Below are 15,219 nucleotides of genomic sequence, written 5' to 3' on the forward strand. Positions count from 1 at the left end.
AAACTGCCCTGTGTGATTGAACATGTGCTAACCTTGGTCCTCTAGGGAAATAAACTTCCCTTTTTCCAATAAAATAGAACTGCTCCCAGTGCTTTAAGCCAGAAAAGAAACCCTAAGGTACTAACATAGCATTACTGCTTCTTCACAAAAGTATTAGCACATCTTTTGTGTGCGTGTGAGGAGATGGGGATCCAAAGAGGTCAAGAATGTATACTAAGTGAGATCTGAGAAATACAGTGTAATAGCAGAATCTTGACTTAGCCACACCTGTCCGCCTCCTCAAAGAGTATAAGCAAACACCCATGATGCTGGACAGTCGCTTTGTAGGGTTCAGATCACTGCTGCCTCCAGCACTTGCAGGATAGAAAAAATAAACAGATTATACTACTGTCTCTCTAAAAATGGTCCCCACTTTAGGAATAAGAACATTTTATACAGCGGGAGGTACATCTGAAGTCCTAGGAAAGAATCTCTTGACTCTGGGAGATGGCAACAGTTTTTCTTTTAGGATAACCTAGGTTGTTTTTTTTTTTTTTTAACATTTTATTTATTTATTTGACAGAGAGAGACACAGCGAGAGAGGGAACACAAGCAGGGGGAGTGGGAGAGGGAGAAGCAGGCTTCCCGCCGAGCAGGGAGCCCGATGCGGGGCTCGACCCCAGGACCCCGGGACCATGATCTGAGCCGAAGTTAGACGCCTAAGGACTGAGGCACCCAGGCGCCCCAGGATAACCTAGTTTTTACAGTGTCCATTTTCTCTGAATGCTGTGTGCCCAACGCACTCCGTTTCCTGAATACCCAGTCTTACTATCTCCTGGTAGAGGCAACAACATTATGGTAGCATTCGGTCACTGCACGTTTTGAGGGGCTGGGTCCAGAGCACACCTGTTCCTTCTCACCTCCTAATGCAAACACAGGTTCCTATGGCGGGCAGCGGGAGAGTCTCCTAAGGGGCTCCTCATGTACGTGGAGGCTTCCAGATCCCGTACACGGATGCCACTCTGCCAGAAAGTCTCTAGATGGCAACGAAACGTTAGAGCCTAAACTGAAGTAATTCCTCACCAGCACGGGGTCTTCCCGGGTAGGCACGGCCCAATCTCTGGGGGTGTCACACTAGACTGTGGTGATGTCACACTGGCTGGGATGACATTTTACGGCTGGACCCCCCTACCGCCACCAAGCACCTTTAAATCGCCGCGGAGTCTGTCGCGCGGAGGGGGCGGGGAATCCGGCCCCCGCACTCGATCCACGCTGGCTCCCCACGGAGGCCCCCCCACTCCCACTCCCATCTGTACTATGCGGTCGTCCTAATCCGCCCGCTCCTCGACACTTCCGCCTCAGTAGGTGTCATGGCGCGGGGCTGGTGAATGGTTCCCGCGGGGCGGGGCCGCCGGATGGGGGTGGCCGCTCGGCGCTCGGCTCGTCGGGTCTGGCGACAACGGCGGCTGCGGAGCGAGGGGCCCGGCGGTGGCCCCGGACGGCAGCGGGAGGCCGAGGCGGGAGCGCGCGGGGCTGAGGCGGCGGCGGCGGCGGCGGCCAGGGGCCGGGCGGCGGAGCGGGCGGGAGGCTGAGGGGGCTCCCCCCGTGGGACGGGCGCGGGGACGGCTCCGGGGGGCGGGGGCCGGGGCCCGGGCCGGCTCGCGCGGGGGGTATGATGACCCGGCGACGGGGCCCCGGATCTCGTCTCCTCCGCCGCCTCCTCACGGCAGCCCCAGCTCGCGGCTGAGAACCAAACCCACCGGCGGTGAGTTGGGCCGAGCGGGAAGGGGCCTCGGCGGGGAGCGAGCTCCCATCCGCTTCCCGAGGCGGGGCCGGGCGGGCCGCGGGCTCTCCGGGGCGCCCGGCCTGCGGGGGGCGCCTCCCTGGGCGCGCCCCCACCCGGGACCCGGCGCCCAGTCCTGCGGCCCGGCAGCTCGCGGCCGCGGAGGAGCTTGCGTTCCCGGGAAAGCGGGGCGGCTCCGGGCTTGTTTTCGGGGCAACTCCCGCTGCCTCCTGCCACTTCTCTTCGGGGCGTGTTGTTGTCCTGAGATGACAGGGGGCCGCCTTGCGCCTCCTCACCCGGCCGGTTTTTCCCGGCCGTTGTGGCAGGTTCCCAGCGTGTGGCTTGTGCGTGTGTATTTCACAGCTCTGCTTATCACCATGGTTTTGGGTTATTTGTGCTCTTTGCGACCAGGAAGCGGTGTCTGGAAAGGACGGCGGTGGTGGGGTGGGTGTGGAAGCTTTTCTATCCTCTCCGCTTCTGTTCTTTAATCGTTAGGTTTGTAATTTGTAATGATGGTGGAGACTACGTGGGACCAGCCCACCTAATGTGTGTCAGTGCAAGGCGGATTTAGAGGTCTGGCTCAGAGGGAAACTTTTGCTGTCTGTCGCCACTTTCCCACAGCTTTCGTTTAAAGAAAAAAGAGAGAAAAGGTGAGGAAACAACCAAAAAACTCTTGAGTAAGGCCCGCGCTGTTCACAGGTCTGTGGGAAAGAGGCCCTTTTTGTGTTTAGCAACTAGGACTTGGGGCTCGGTCTCCAGGAGCGCTGGTCTAACCTCCAGTTTGTTGTGGTGACAAACCGTGAGCATTGGCCTTGTGTTTATGCTGGGCGAGTTTTCTTTCCTGTTTAGGTGGGGGAAGGGAGGAGGGGCTCGAGAAGGGGAAAAAACAATCCTGAGCCCCAGTATGTCTTTACTCCCCTTAAAGCACTCACTCAGTTGTAGATAGACTTCGTTTTGAAGCAGCCCTAGGTGCTTTTTCTTAGTGACACTTTGGGAATTTTCAGTAATTGCATCAAAATATTCATTTCAACTGTAGACTCTTCTGCCCAGTCTGTCCTTTATCTTATTTGTTCCCTAGTAACTGATGAAAACAGCAGCCTGGCTTCCTGCTCTTGATGAAGTGGGGTTAAATTAAGTGGCTGATGCCCTCAGCAAAACCTACAATTTTGCTCTTGTTTGTGTAAAGCTATTTTTGATTCCTGGTCTGTAGTGTGTGTGTTTTAAAGATTGTAGAGAATTCAAATCATTACAAGCTTTTACTTATATAGGTCTAAAGCTTTCTGTAAAACATTTGAAAATCTAACAAGTCCTATTACCTAATAGTTATTCAGCTGGTGATTTTGGATCTTTACATGTAATTACCTCAGAGTTCTGTGTTACAGTACTGGTATGATGAAGTGTATCATTGACTTTAAGATACTGATCCCTACTGGGAGGATATTTTAGTAAAGTAACTTGTGGTTGGAACTGGAGGCAGCCAAGCCAGTAAAGCATCTGATGAGTAAAATGGTGAGTGAGATCTTGTAAATATGTATACTAGCTCTAGTTGGTAAGTAGGACTTTGCTGGTGATACTCATAGTTTATGCTATTTTTGGATTTTGTAGTTTTCTGGATTGTAGAGTAAGTTGATTGGTAACTTGAGATTTTAAAACAAACCAGAACTCCCTCCTAAAAGAAAAAAAGATAATCTCAAAATTCACAATTCTCTGGAAAATAGAATTTCTTCATTCTGTGGTTTTGTTTTCATAAGCACAGCTCAGTCAGTGGTTCTGTTGGGAGAAATCAGTGAGCCAAACCTGCCTTGTAAACTTCTTACACTTGGAACTTGCACAACTTGTTGTTAGTTGTATATTGTAACTGGTCCTTTTGTAATTTGAAGTAATTTTGCAAACATGAACTTCCTGATCTGCCCTTTTATATTCATTTTCACGACTGTACAAAGCAATCCATGTTTTTTTAGCTTTTTTTTTTTTTCAAGTTAGTTACTAATTTCTCCCGTTTCTTCCCTTAGGTTTCGTGCAATTCTGAGCACAAGCCATCAAAATAATTTTTCCTTCAAGTACCACTTCAACAATCACTGATTTGCTTTTTGGTTCCTTTTTTGTTCCTAATTTCCCAGCTCCCTAAATGACTTACGTATTTTTGTAGAGCATAATTCGGCTCTGTAAAAAAACTTACATCCTGTTTTTGTTTCTTTCTTTCTTTTTTTTTGTGTTACATCACCTAAGCAACATTCTAAATTCTTTGAAGATAGGGAAACTTATGTATATTTCTTTTGGATTTTTTAAGGGCACCTGGTAGGTATAGTGCTTTCCCAGAGTGCTTAATGAAAAAGAATCAGAAGACCTGAATTCTTTGCCAGCATTGCTACTCATTAGCTCTATGTAAAACTTGTTTGCCTTTCTTGGGTCTCCTTTTTCTCATCTTGGAATTAGGGGGTTTTGGAAAGAGTCTCATAAGGTCTGGTTTAGCTGTAAGAATCCCTGTACTTTTTTGCCAGTGTCTTCTGCTTCAGTCAAGTACATCTCCTTACTTGAAACAGTTTTTCATATTGCCACATTCCCTGGCATACTGGCAAAAGTTATCTCATTCATCTGAAAGAAGTTATTCTGCCTTCCATCTGCCAAAGTGTTGTTACCTTATTTAAAGTCCTATTTTCCTTAGGCCTTTGCTGACTGATCTAAACAGGGTCATCTCAACGTTTATGTTCCATATTGATGTATGCTTTGTTAATTTGACATTTTCCTTATGCTTGAAACTTCTCGAGGTACAGCTTTCTTCATTCTAAACTTTATAGGCCTTGTAAACTGTTGGGTGCACATACCAAGATCATACCTTTTTTTTTTTTTTTAAGATTTTATTTACTTATTTGACAGAGGGAGGAGAGAGAGAGAGAGGGAACACAAGCAGGGGGAGTGGGAGAGGGAGAAGCAGGCTTTCCGCGAAGCAGGAGCCCGACGCGGGGCTCGATCCCAGGACCCCGGGATCATGACCTGAGCTGAAGGCAGACGCTTAAAGACTGAGCCACCCAGGCGCCCCCCAAGATCGTACCTTTTTACCAAACATAAAAAACACCTACTTTTCTTTTGTTCTGTAGCTATAGAGTCATCATTCCAAATAAATAGCAGAGTGATTGAAATTTAGGAAAAGATATCCTGCCTAGAAGGAAAGCACCCATCAGCTAGTTTACCAAAATATTACAAAATATTGATTATATGGCTGTAAATTACATAGAATTGTAGGGTTACTCTTTCATCAGCCAGCACCACTTATTCCATGCCCTCTCTTTGCATACTGGTTGGGCAGTTGGCTTGTTGGTTCCTTATGAAGGAAAGTGTTACAGGAAAGGGGTGGGGAACTTCCATTCAAATGGTGTCCTTAGGGTTTCACGCTTATTTTTTCCTTCATGTATCACTACACTTAGAAAACTAATTTAGGTCTTCTCTCGTAGGCAAGAGACTATAATTTCTATTTCACTTGACTATTTCTCTAACTTAGTCAGTATGACACCTGAGATCCCCTTATGTTTATATATGGAGCAGTAATGATCTCTTTCTAGTCATTTATTCTAACAAACATTTGACACATACCATATGTGATAGATGCTGGTGATACCAAAAAGAAAAAAAAGACACCTAATCTGGTATTGGGAATTGCCCTCACAGAACTGGCAGTTTAAGAAAAGTCAACTTTTTTGGGGGTGGGGGGGAGAGGCAGAGAGACAGAGAGAATCTTAAGCAGGCTTCACACCCAGCGTGGAACCTGATATAGGCCTCAGTCTCACAACCCTGAGATCACGACCAGAGCCCAGATCAAGAGTCGGACGCTTAACCGACTGAGGCACCCAGGCGTCCTGAGAAGTCAACTTTTAAATAGTCATGCTTAGAATAACATTTAGGGTGGTCTCATGAGTTAATATGTGATCTGGCCCTTGTCTGTCTCTTTGGGCCCTGTTTCTATTATTTTCTCTCCTGTTCTATTCAAATAGGCCAAGAATGTGCCTTGGCACTAACTGTTGTCATTCACTGGAATGGCTCCTTCTTGTGAGTTGTATCTTAGCTTAAGTGCTACCACCTTACAAGGCCTTTCCTGACCACCAAATTTAGAGTACCTCTGCCCTTCCCACCGTCTCTGTCACATCACTGTGTTTTGTTTTCATCATAGCATTATCACTAGCTACTGTTTTCTTGGGGGTGTGTGTGTGTTTGTCTTCCCAGAAGAAAGTTAAATTCCGGGAGACAAGGAATCTTGTCCTTCTGGAACACCACTGTTATCCCTAGTTTCTAGAACAGTGCCAGGCAGACAGACTAGGTACTCAATATACGTTTGTTAAATGAGTAAATGACTTAAATAAGTACAAATGTGGTAAGTACTAAGAAGTGGTACAGGATGCTGTGGGAGCCTTTACCAGGAAACCTAAGCTAGTACAAAGTGATCCGGGCAAGGCTTTCTGAGTGTTATTTGTCAGCATAAGGCTGACTAAAACATACATAACCTAGGAAATTAGTTTTTCTTTCGTGTAACAGCCTGAAGTAAATGTTCCAGGTTGAAGTGAGCATTCTTGGTGGGCAGGTGGCTCTGCTCTTAGAGGATCATTCAGAGACAGTTCTTTCCATCTTACTGCTCTGTCATCCCTTGAGCATTGTTTCATGGTGGAAGCTGGGTCTCCATGGGTTTCTGCTGGTGGAAATGGAAAGGAACACAAAAAGCTAACCCACACATCACTCTGTCTGTTGGTGAGAGGGGCTGGTGAACATAGCCATGTGCCTGGGGTGAAGGAGAGTAGATTTTGATCCAAACCAACAGCCTATACAACACTGAAAAAAGTGAGGTTTAAATGGAGATTAACAGGATAAGTAGAAGTTAGAAAAAGAGAAGACTAGGAGGGTTCAATGAAGTTCAAAGAGGGACTATTATGTGTGAAGGAACTAAGATGGGAGAAATAAGGCCTACTCTAGGAACCCAGAGAAATTTAGTGCTACTGGAAATTTAGAGATCTCAGACTTTATCTCAAGGTTTTAAGCAGAAGACAGATAAGCATTTTTAAAAGCTTCAGTTGTAAGGTAAAGAATGAGTTGGGAGAAGGGAGTTTAAAAAGGGGGCTTGAGAGTACCATTTGGGGGAAGCAAGTTAGGCTGTTGAAATAGTCCAGGATTGTCAGCAGGAGTGGAGAAAAATGGGTGGAGTGGAGAGATAGATGGTGTTGTGGTGAAGGAGTTTTCTTCCCAAAACTACTCCTTGCTTTATTTTTACAGAATGTGTTTTCTTATTTACCTACTTTAATGATGTGAATATTCTTTATATATCAGCGTGCTGGAGAAGATGTATATCTGTGTACACATCAGCTGAGTACAAGTGCCAGAGGAAGCAATCAATATACAGTACTGATTTTAGGTTATTTAGGTCACCAATTGTTAAATTGTATCAAAGAGGCAAAGATGATGCTAAGTGAAAGCAGTAGGAATTTATTATTGATGTGGAAGATGGAAGTTACCTGAAGAGTAAGGGCAAAACACTGACAAATGATTACCTTGGTTGTCATAACCAACTGTTCCATTCATAGTTATAATATTTGAATCATTTGTAGTAATATTACCTACCTATAGTGCCCATAATGTGGGGCACTCTGTAAATGTTTGATAGATGTGACCACGGCAGGGAGTGGGGAAGCCTTTAATTTGATTGTTTTTGAAAGCCTTAGGTTCTAGCAAGACTCAGTTCTCTTTAGCAATAAGTGCGAGTACTAGTAACCTTTTGCCTGTTAGTTCTAGTTCCCGATTAATGCATGCAGTGGCCAAATTTGTCAGTATATTTAGATGGAAAGTCAGGTTTGAAATGAAGACTAGTTTATTACTAGAGTCAAGAGGTGCAACATTTTCAGGAAGTCAGAAGTAACTTTTTAATTTATTGGGAGCTGCTCTCCTGCTATTTGAGAATATTCTTAACAGAGTCTGATACATAGTAAGTTTTCCACAGATGTTAATTCTGTTCCATAATTTTGTTTGGGAGGTCTCACCCTAGGAAGAAAATTGCTTCCCCACTTTGCAAAGGCAGGTTTTATGGAACATAGTATCTTTATCTTATGTCTAGAAATGGCTGCTTTTAGCTGAATTTCAGGGTGTCATGTAGATAAGAGTGTTGATTTTTCTTTTTCTTTTTTTAAAAATTTTATTTATTACTAGAGAGAGAGAGAACATGAGCAGCGGGGAGGGGCAAAAGGAGAGGGAGAAGCAGACTGCCCACTGAGCAGGGAGCCTGACATGGGGCTCAATCCCAGGACCTTGAGATCATGACCTGGGGGCAGATGCTTAACCAAATGAGCCACCCAAGTGCCCCAAGAGTGTTGATTTTTCCAGGCAGTTTTGATTATGTATTTTCTTCTCACCTTGTGCTGGTTGAGGTCAGGATGAGTCTCAGCCATACTGGCATAAAACTGACTTAAGTACCACACACCCTTACTATGGGGAAGGCCAGTGAAATTCTGGGTTTTTCTTTCCCTGTGGGTGGACTTAAAAGTTTGTCTTACTGAATAAGAATTGCATTCGTTTATATACTTAAACTTAGAGAAAAATTCCTAGAACTTGTGCATTTTGCAGTGCTTGCTGTGAAGATTTGAAACCATCAGTATCTGTTATTTTGTTTATTGGGTGAAAAGTTGTCCATAACATTACTCTGGTAAATGCAATATTTTAATGGGTGTCTAGTTATGAACATACTTTTAAAAATTTGGTATTATACTTCATGAATTCTTTTCAGTATTATTACTTTAAGCTTTCATATTCTTAGACATAGCTACAAACTGCAAATTTTGCATTCATTTCTTTTATCAAATACTTTTAGGCACATAAAGGTTGTGCTCCTGTTTCTTGATAGATTGTTAAAATTAGTAGCTGAACAGATATGCAATGGAAAACAAATTTCAAAAATTTGCTTCCTTTCATTGTTCAAAAATTGGCGCAGTTTTATGATAGATGAGAAGTACTTTTGCATGTATTTGAATAGGTAAATTTTGTAAAGGTACTACTTGGTTTCACATTTTTCTTTTAATTTGTTATTATGTCAGTGATATAGGCTGAACAAGAGGACTTGTAAATTTGTAGCCTTGTAGTTAAATTGCACTGGCTTTAGCTTTTAATTTACACTTTTTTCTCTTCAGGGTTCACATAAATTATGGAAACTGTTGTTTAAAGTAAATCCAGACCACATCTTAGAAATTGAAGGCTGGGGATTTGTTCTTCGTTCCAGCTGTCTAGTCCAGTGCAGATGGTTTTTAGTTGCATTCAGGCACAAAGAAATGTACACATTGCTTTTTTATGTTCTGTAACAATCCTTTGTCACACTTCCTTCCTTTCTTGTTGTGCTTGTTTATTCTCTTATGACTAGTAAAATTATACTATGTGTAGTATAGGAGACTCCCCCTATATCTCAAAGACTGCACAGGTAAAAGGGAGGGACATTTGAAAAATAAAAGCAAGCATTTGAAAATCCTGCAGTTTGAGTGGTAGGGAGTAGATATAAGTTGGTAGGCAGGAGTCAAAAATATCCAACAAATACTGTGTGTCTGAATATTGCCAGAGTCTCTGTGGTAGTTCCTGGTGATAAGCAAAGAACAAGACAGACAGATACTGTACCTATCATGGAACTTACACTGTAGCCGGAAATGTGAGTAACATTAAATGAATAATTTCGAGTTGTAAGGGAGAAACAAAATGCTATGGGAGTGCACGGTGGCGGGGGGGGGGTGGGGGGGGATGGTGGTAGTTGTGTGTGTGTGTGTGTGTGTGTGTGTATGTGAATGGATGGTTTTCCCAGAAGAAAATCTTCAACACATCAGAGGGCCTTCCAAGAACTGAAAAGGGCAGTATGGCTGGAATGGAGGAATCAAGGTGGGGAGATTTTGGAAGACAACAACCAGATTTTTGGAGAGCTTTTTAAGGCAGATTGAGGATTTTGGATTTTATCCACAAAGCAGTGGAAAACCCTGGAGGCAGGGGGAAGAAGGTGGTTAAGAAAGAAAGAGCAGTCATCTGATTTGCATAGTTTAAAAACAAAGATCCCCAGAGTGCATTCAAGATTAGTTGGAGGCTACTGGCTACTGGCTCTTTGAACTAGATTGGTCCCAATGGCTGATTTTGAAATATACTTAGGAGGTAGAATTGGTAAGATTTGGTTATAGATTAGAGTAGTAAGGGAGGAGGAGGAGTCAGGATAATAATACTAAATGAATTCCAGGCACTGAGCACTTTACATATATTAAATAATTTAATTCTCAGAATAACCCCATGAGGTAGGTATTATTATCACCAGTTTATAGATGAGGAAACTGAGACTCATTGCCTCTGTGATTTTTGGCTTGAGATGTTGGGTATATATGGTGGTGTCATAATTGAGACAGAAGACTAGGGGTGGGGTGGAGGCTCATAAGTTTAATTTTGGACGTGTTAAATTTGAGATGTCAGCAAGATATCCAAATTGCAGTGTGGAGTGGTTATTTGGAAATAAGAATTTGGAGTTCAGGAGAGAGAAGTCTGGGGTAGAGATAAAGATTTGAGAATCTTTTGCAGATGACTAAACCTGGGAAGGTAGTTATTGGGAAGGGGGAAAGTATGGATAAGAGAAGAAGAATTAATATAGAGCCCCCAGGCATCTGAGGGTTATATGGTTGAGAAGGGAGAAGATAAATAGGAAATGGCTTGTATGCTATGTCAGTTGTTTGAACTTTTTTCTGAAAGTATTAGCTTTGGGAGTCTTGGGGTTTATTGGGCTTGAGGTGTTTATGGGATATTCCGGGACAGAAAGCTGGGCTGTTCTACGCCCTTTCTCCATATTTTTCTAAGAGTAACTTCCTGTAGTTCTTCAGAAGATCCTCTCAATAGGCTCACATCATCTTGATTACTTTCTTCTGGTCATTTTATCAGTGGTCCTCTTTACAATGTAGTGTGGAAAGAGCTAGACACTATTAAAATAGTTAGCAGAGTAAATAGCCTTCGCTTTGTCCAGTACATTCTGGACACTGTCTATGAATGTAGTTTTTTATTTTATTTTATTTATTTATTTGACAGAGACAGAGAGAGCACAGATAGGCAGAGCAGAAGGTAGAGGGAGAGGGAGAAGCAGGCTTCCCACTGTGCAGGGAGCCCGATGCGGGGCTTGATCCCAGGACCCTGGGATCATGGCCTGAGCCGAAGGCAGCGCTTAACCGACTGAGCCACCCAGGCACCCCTCTATGAATGTAGTTTAAGATTGAATTAGCTTTTGGTGGTGGGCGGGGAGCATTACTACATAATGTTTCTCTTACCAACTGAAAGTGTTTTTCAAATACATGTGCTCCTCCTAGACCTTGTATTTCTTATCCTTGTGCTTTGTGCTAGTCATACTTTGTTTGGACTACGTAGGATTCTATATTTGTGTTCAATTTCATCTGCTCGATTTGTCTTGTAGTTTCTACCCTATTGTGGTCTTTTTGGACCTGTTACTTAGCAATATATTGAGTATCCTGTCCAAATGATTCCTCTGTAAATTTTATAAGTGTGCCATCTATGTCTAAATTTAAATAATTGATCAAAAAGCTCATCAGGGCAGGAGTGAACACAGAGCTGTGGAATGAGCTCTGGGGCCAAAGAGCCTGGGTTTGAATTCCAGTGCTGCTACTTAATAGCTCTGCTATTTTGGGCAAGTTACTTTAACCACTCTGTATCTTAGTTTCCTCATCTGTAAAGTGGAAATAATGATAGTATCTTTTCCAAAGAGTTGTGGTGACAAATTTTAAATGAGTAATGCATGTGAAGTGCTTAGACGACTACTTGACACATAGTAAGTGATCAGTCATCTAAGCTATTATTATTATTATGGTTATTATTTTATTAACCATAATAGATGTTCATGCTCTTTTAACAATACTACCTGTTGCTGAGTCTCAAAGAGTGATTAAGGGTGTGTGAGTAGACCAAAAAGTTGATCTTCTGTAATAGGAAACGTGTTTTGGAAAATGTATAAAATAAAACCCCAGCCAGATAGGTATATTTTACTTGTGGTTTTTCAAAACTAAAAGTTTTCTGATCTGTTAGTTGAGGGGTTGTGTAAAATTGAGGGTCTAATTCTTCCTCTCTCTCAACGTAGGTATGGCATCACAGCTGCAGGTGTTTTCCCCCCCATCAGTGTCGTCGAGTGCCTTCTGCAGTGCGAAGAAACTGAAAATAGAGCCCTCTGGCTGGGATGTTTCTGGACAGAGCAGCAACGACAAATATTATACCCACAGCAAAACCCTCCCAGCCACACAAGGGCAAGCCAACTCCTCTCACCAGGTAGCAAATTTCAACATCCCTGCTTACGACCAGGGCCTCCTCCTCCCAGCTCCTGCAGTGGAGCATATTGTTGTAACAGCTGCTGATAGCTCGGCCAGTGCTGCTCCATCAACCTTCCAAAGCAGCCAGACCCTGACTCACAGAAACAACGTTTCTTTGCTTGAGCCATATCAAAAATGTGGATTGAAAAGAAAAAGTGAGGAAGTTGACAGCAACGGTAGCGTGCAAATCATAGAAGAACATCCCCCTCTCATGCTGCAAAACAGGACTGTGGTGGGTGCTGCTGCCACGACCACCACTGTGACCACAAAGAGTAGCAGTTCCAGTGGAGAAGGGGATTACCAGCTGGTCCAGCATGAGATCCTTTGCTCTATGACCAATAGCTATGAAGTGTTGGAGTTTCTAGGCCGGGGAACGTTTGGACAGGTGGCTAAGTGCTGGAAGCGGAGCACTAAGGAAATCGTGGCTATTAAAATCTTGAAGAACCACCCCTCCTATGCCAGACAGGGACAGATTGAAGTGAGCATCCTTTCTCGCCTAAGCAGTGAAAATGCTGATGAGTATAATTTTGTCCGTTCTTATGAGTGCTTTCAGCATAAGAATCACACCTGCCTTGTGTTTGAGATGCTGGAGCAGAACTTGTATGATTTTCTAAAGCAGAACAAGTTTAGCCCACTGCCACTCAAGTACATCAGACCAATCTTGCAGCAGGTGGCCACAGCCCTGATGAAGCTCAAGAGCCTTGGTCTGATTCACGCTGACCTTAAGCCTGAAAACATAATGCTGGTCGATCCAGTGCGCCAACCCTACCGAGTGAAGGTCATTGACTTTGGTTCTGCTAGTCACGTTTCCAAAGCTGTGTGCTCAACCTACTTACAGTCACGTTACTACAGGCAAGTGACAAATGCTAAAAAGCATATCTTAGACTAGAGATCTGTCTTTACATTTAACATATATTACATAGAGCTACATACAGAAAACAATGAATTTATTTACAGATTCCAAGGTAGAATAGGATAATATGTTTTACTTTATTCCTTGTCTGGCATTCCTATATGTAACATTATTTTATTTCTGAAGTTTTTATTTAAGACTAGAAAAATTAATTCAGTTCGATTCTGAAGCTTGTTCCTAGTTGAATTATACTAGCATCTGGTTCCTTCTTTAGTACCATTATGCCTAATTTTCCATTTTAAAGAGTCTTTACAAATATAAAGATGTTTACTTATTTGTAATGAATTTGGGCATATGCTGCTACTTTTTCCAAGTTCCTTTCTTGGCAGGTAAAATGCTTTGGGAATAATTCCAGGTTTAACTCTAGCAACATTTCATTCTTTGACGTTTTCTTTCTTTTGTAATAGAATTGGATTTGATGATTGCTAAGGGCTCTTCCTGTTTTAACATCTCCATAATAGTTCTAACTTATTCAGTTATGACCTTATTTGGTTATCCTAGAATGTCCTTGACCCAAGTGCCTTATATTTTAGTGATTTATATTTCCAGATTGATACTTCTAACAAAGCTACCTTTTTAATATGTAATAATTACTGGGATAGTTCTTAAATGCTGGTATATTACAATGTTGTCTGTGCTATAACCAAGGAGATTTACTGAAAGAAAAGGGGCAAGTCTTCTTAAATGAGCTTTTATTGTTCAATACCTCATTTATTTACTTGTCTAGTTACTAATTTTAAGGAATCTGATACTTAATTTTAATGATCATTAAATACAAATTGTCCACTCACCCAATCAAGAAATAAAACAATAAACAAAAAAAAAAATAGGTAATCCACAATACGTGTTTATCAGGAGATATGTCTAATCTGTCAAAAGCCTCTATTAAATTTTGAGTAAATAGAAAGTCTGAGCTTAGAATTCCATATATTATGTGTGAAAATAATAGAAGGATATTTTAACCTGTACAAGACTCACATGTGCCATCTACATATTTTTTCTAATTGTGTAAAATCTGCCTAACATGAAGTTTACGATTTTAACCATTTTTAAATGTACCATTCAGTGTCATTAAGTACATTCATAGTGTTGTATGACCATCACCACTATTTCTAAATTTTTTTCATCACCCAAAACAGAAGCTCTGTAACCATTAAGCAATAACTCCACCTTTCCCCCTACCCCTGGTAACTTCTGTTTGACTTTGGTCTCTATGAATTTGCCTATTCTAGATACTGCTTGTAGGTGGAATTATGCAATATTTGTCCCTTTGTGTCTGGCTTATTTCACTTAGCATAATGTTTTCAAGATTAATCCATACTATAAAATGTATCAGACTTTCATTCCTTTTCATGACTAAATAATATTCCAGTGCATGTATGTGCTACATTTTGTTTATCCATTCCCTTGGGTTTCCACATTTTTGGCTATTATGAACAATGCTGCAAAGAACATTAGTGTTCAAGAGTTTAAGTCCCTGTTTTCAATTCTTTTGGGTATATAGCTAAAAGTAGAATTGCTGGATCATATGGTAATTCTGTGTTTAACTTTTTGAGGAACCACCAAATTGTTTTCCACTAGCAGTGCATGAGTATTCCAGTTTCTCCACCTCCTCATCAACACTTGTTTTTGTTTTTTTGAAGTTGGGGGGATAATAGCCATCCTTCTGTGTGTGAAATGGTATTCATGGGGTTTTATTTGTATTTCGCTAATGATTAGTGATGTTGAGCATCTTTTCATTTGTCTGTCAGACATCTGTGTATCTTTGGAGAAATGTCTATTCAAATCCTTTGTCCATTTTTGAATTGGATTGTTTTTTTGTGGCGTTGTAAGAGTTCTTTATATATTCTAGGTATTAATCCCTCAGCAGATAGATGATTTGCAAATATATCTTTCATTCCATGGGGTTGCCTTTTCACTTTGTCAATGGTATTTGCACAAAAGTTTTAAATTTTAATGAAGTTCAATTTGTTTTTTTTTTTGTTGCTTTTGCTTTTGGTGTTATATGTAAGAAATCATTGTCAAACCAATGTCATGAAACTTTTTCTGCTTTGCTTTCTTATAAGAGTTCTATAATTTTTAGCTATTTAAAAGAACATAAATATAGACATAGATAGCTCTTGTATTTGGATCTTTGGTCTATTTTTAAGTTAATTTTTATATATGGTATAAGATAGGGGTCCAATTTCATTCTTTTG

The 15,219-nt window shown here is 41.8% G+C and overlaps 1 protein-coding gene across 3 annotated transcripts in view; it reads left to right on the top strand.

The window, feature by feature from the left end:
- The first annotated feature begins 1,608 nt into the window (after positions 1-1,608).
- The window catches only part of HIPK1 (homeodomain interacting protein kinase 1), a 49,363-nt gene continuing 35,752 nt past the window's right edge, over positions 1,609-15,219 (top strand). For all 3 annotated transcript variants that reach the window (XM_044914588.1, XM_021689979.2, XM_044914589.1), the window contains exons 1-2: positions 1,609-1,744; positions 11,883-12,960. In XM_044914588.1, the coding sequence (XP_044770523.1) occupies positions 11,885-12,960 (1,076 nt within the window). In that variant the 5' untranslated portion in view covers positions 1,609-1,744; positions 11,883-11,884. The remainder of the gene's footprint in view (positions 1,745-11,882; positions 12,961-15,219) is intronic.

Source organism: Neomonachus schauinslandi, chromosome 4, assembly GCF_002201575.2.
Source record: "Neomonachus schauinslandi chromosome 4, ASM220157v2, whole genome shotgun sequence".
Classification (NCBI taxonomy): Eukaryota; Metazoa; Chordata; class Mammalia; order Carnivora; family Phocidae; genus Neomonachus; species Neomonachus schauinslandi.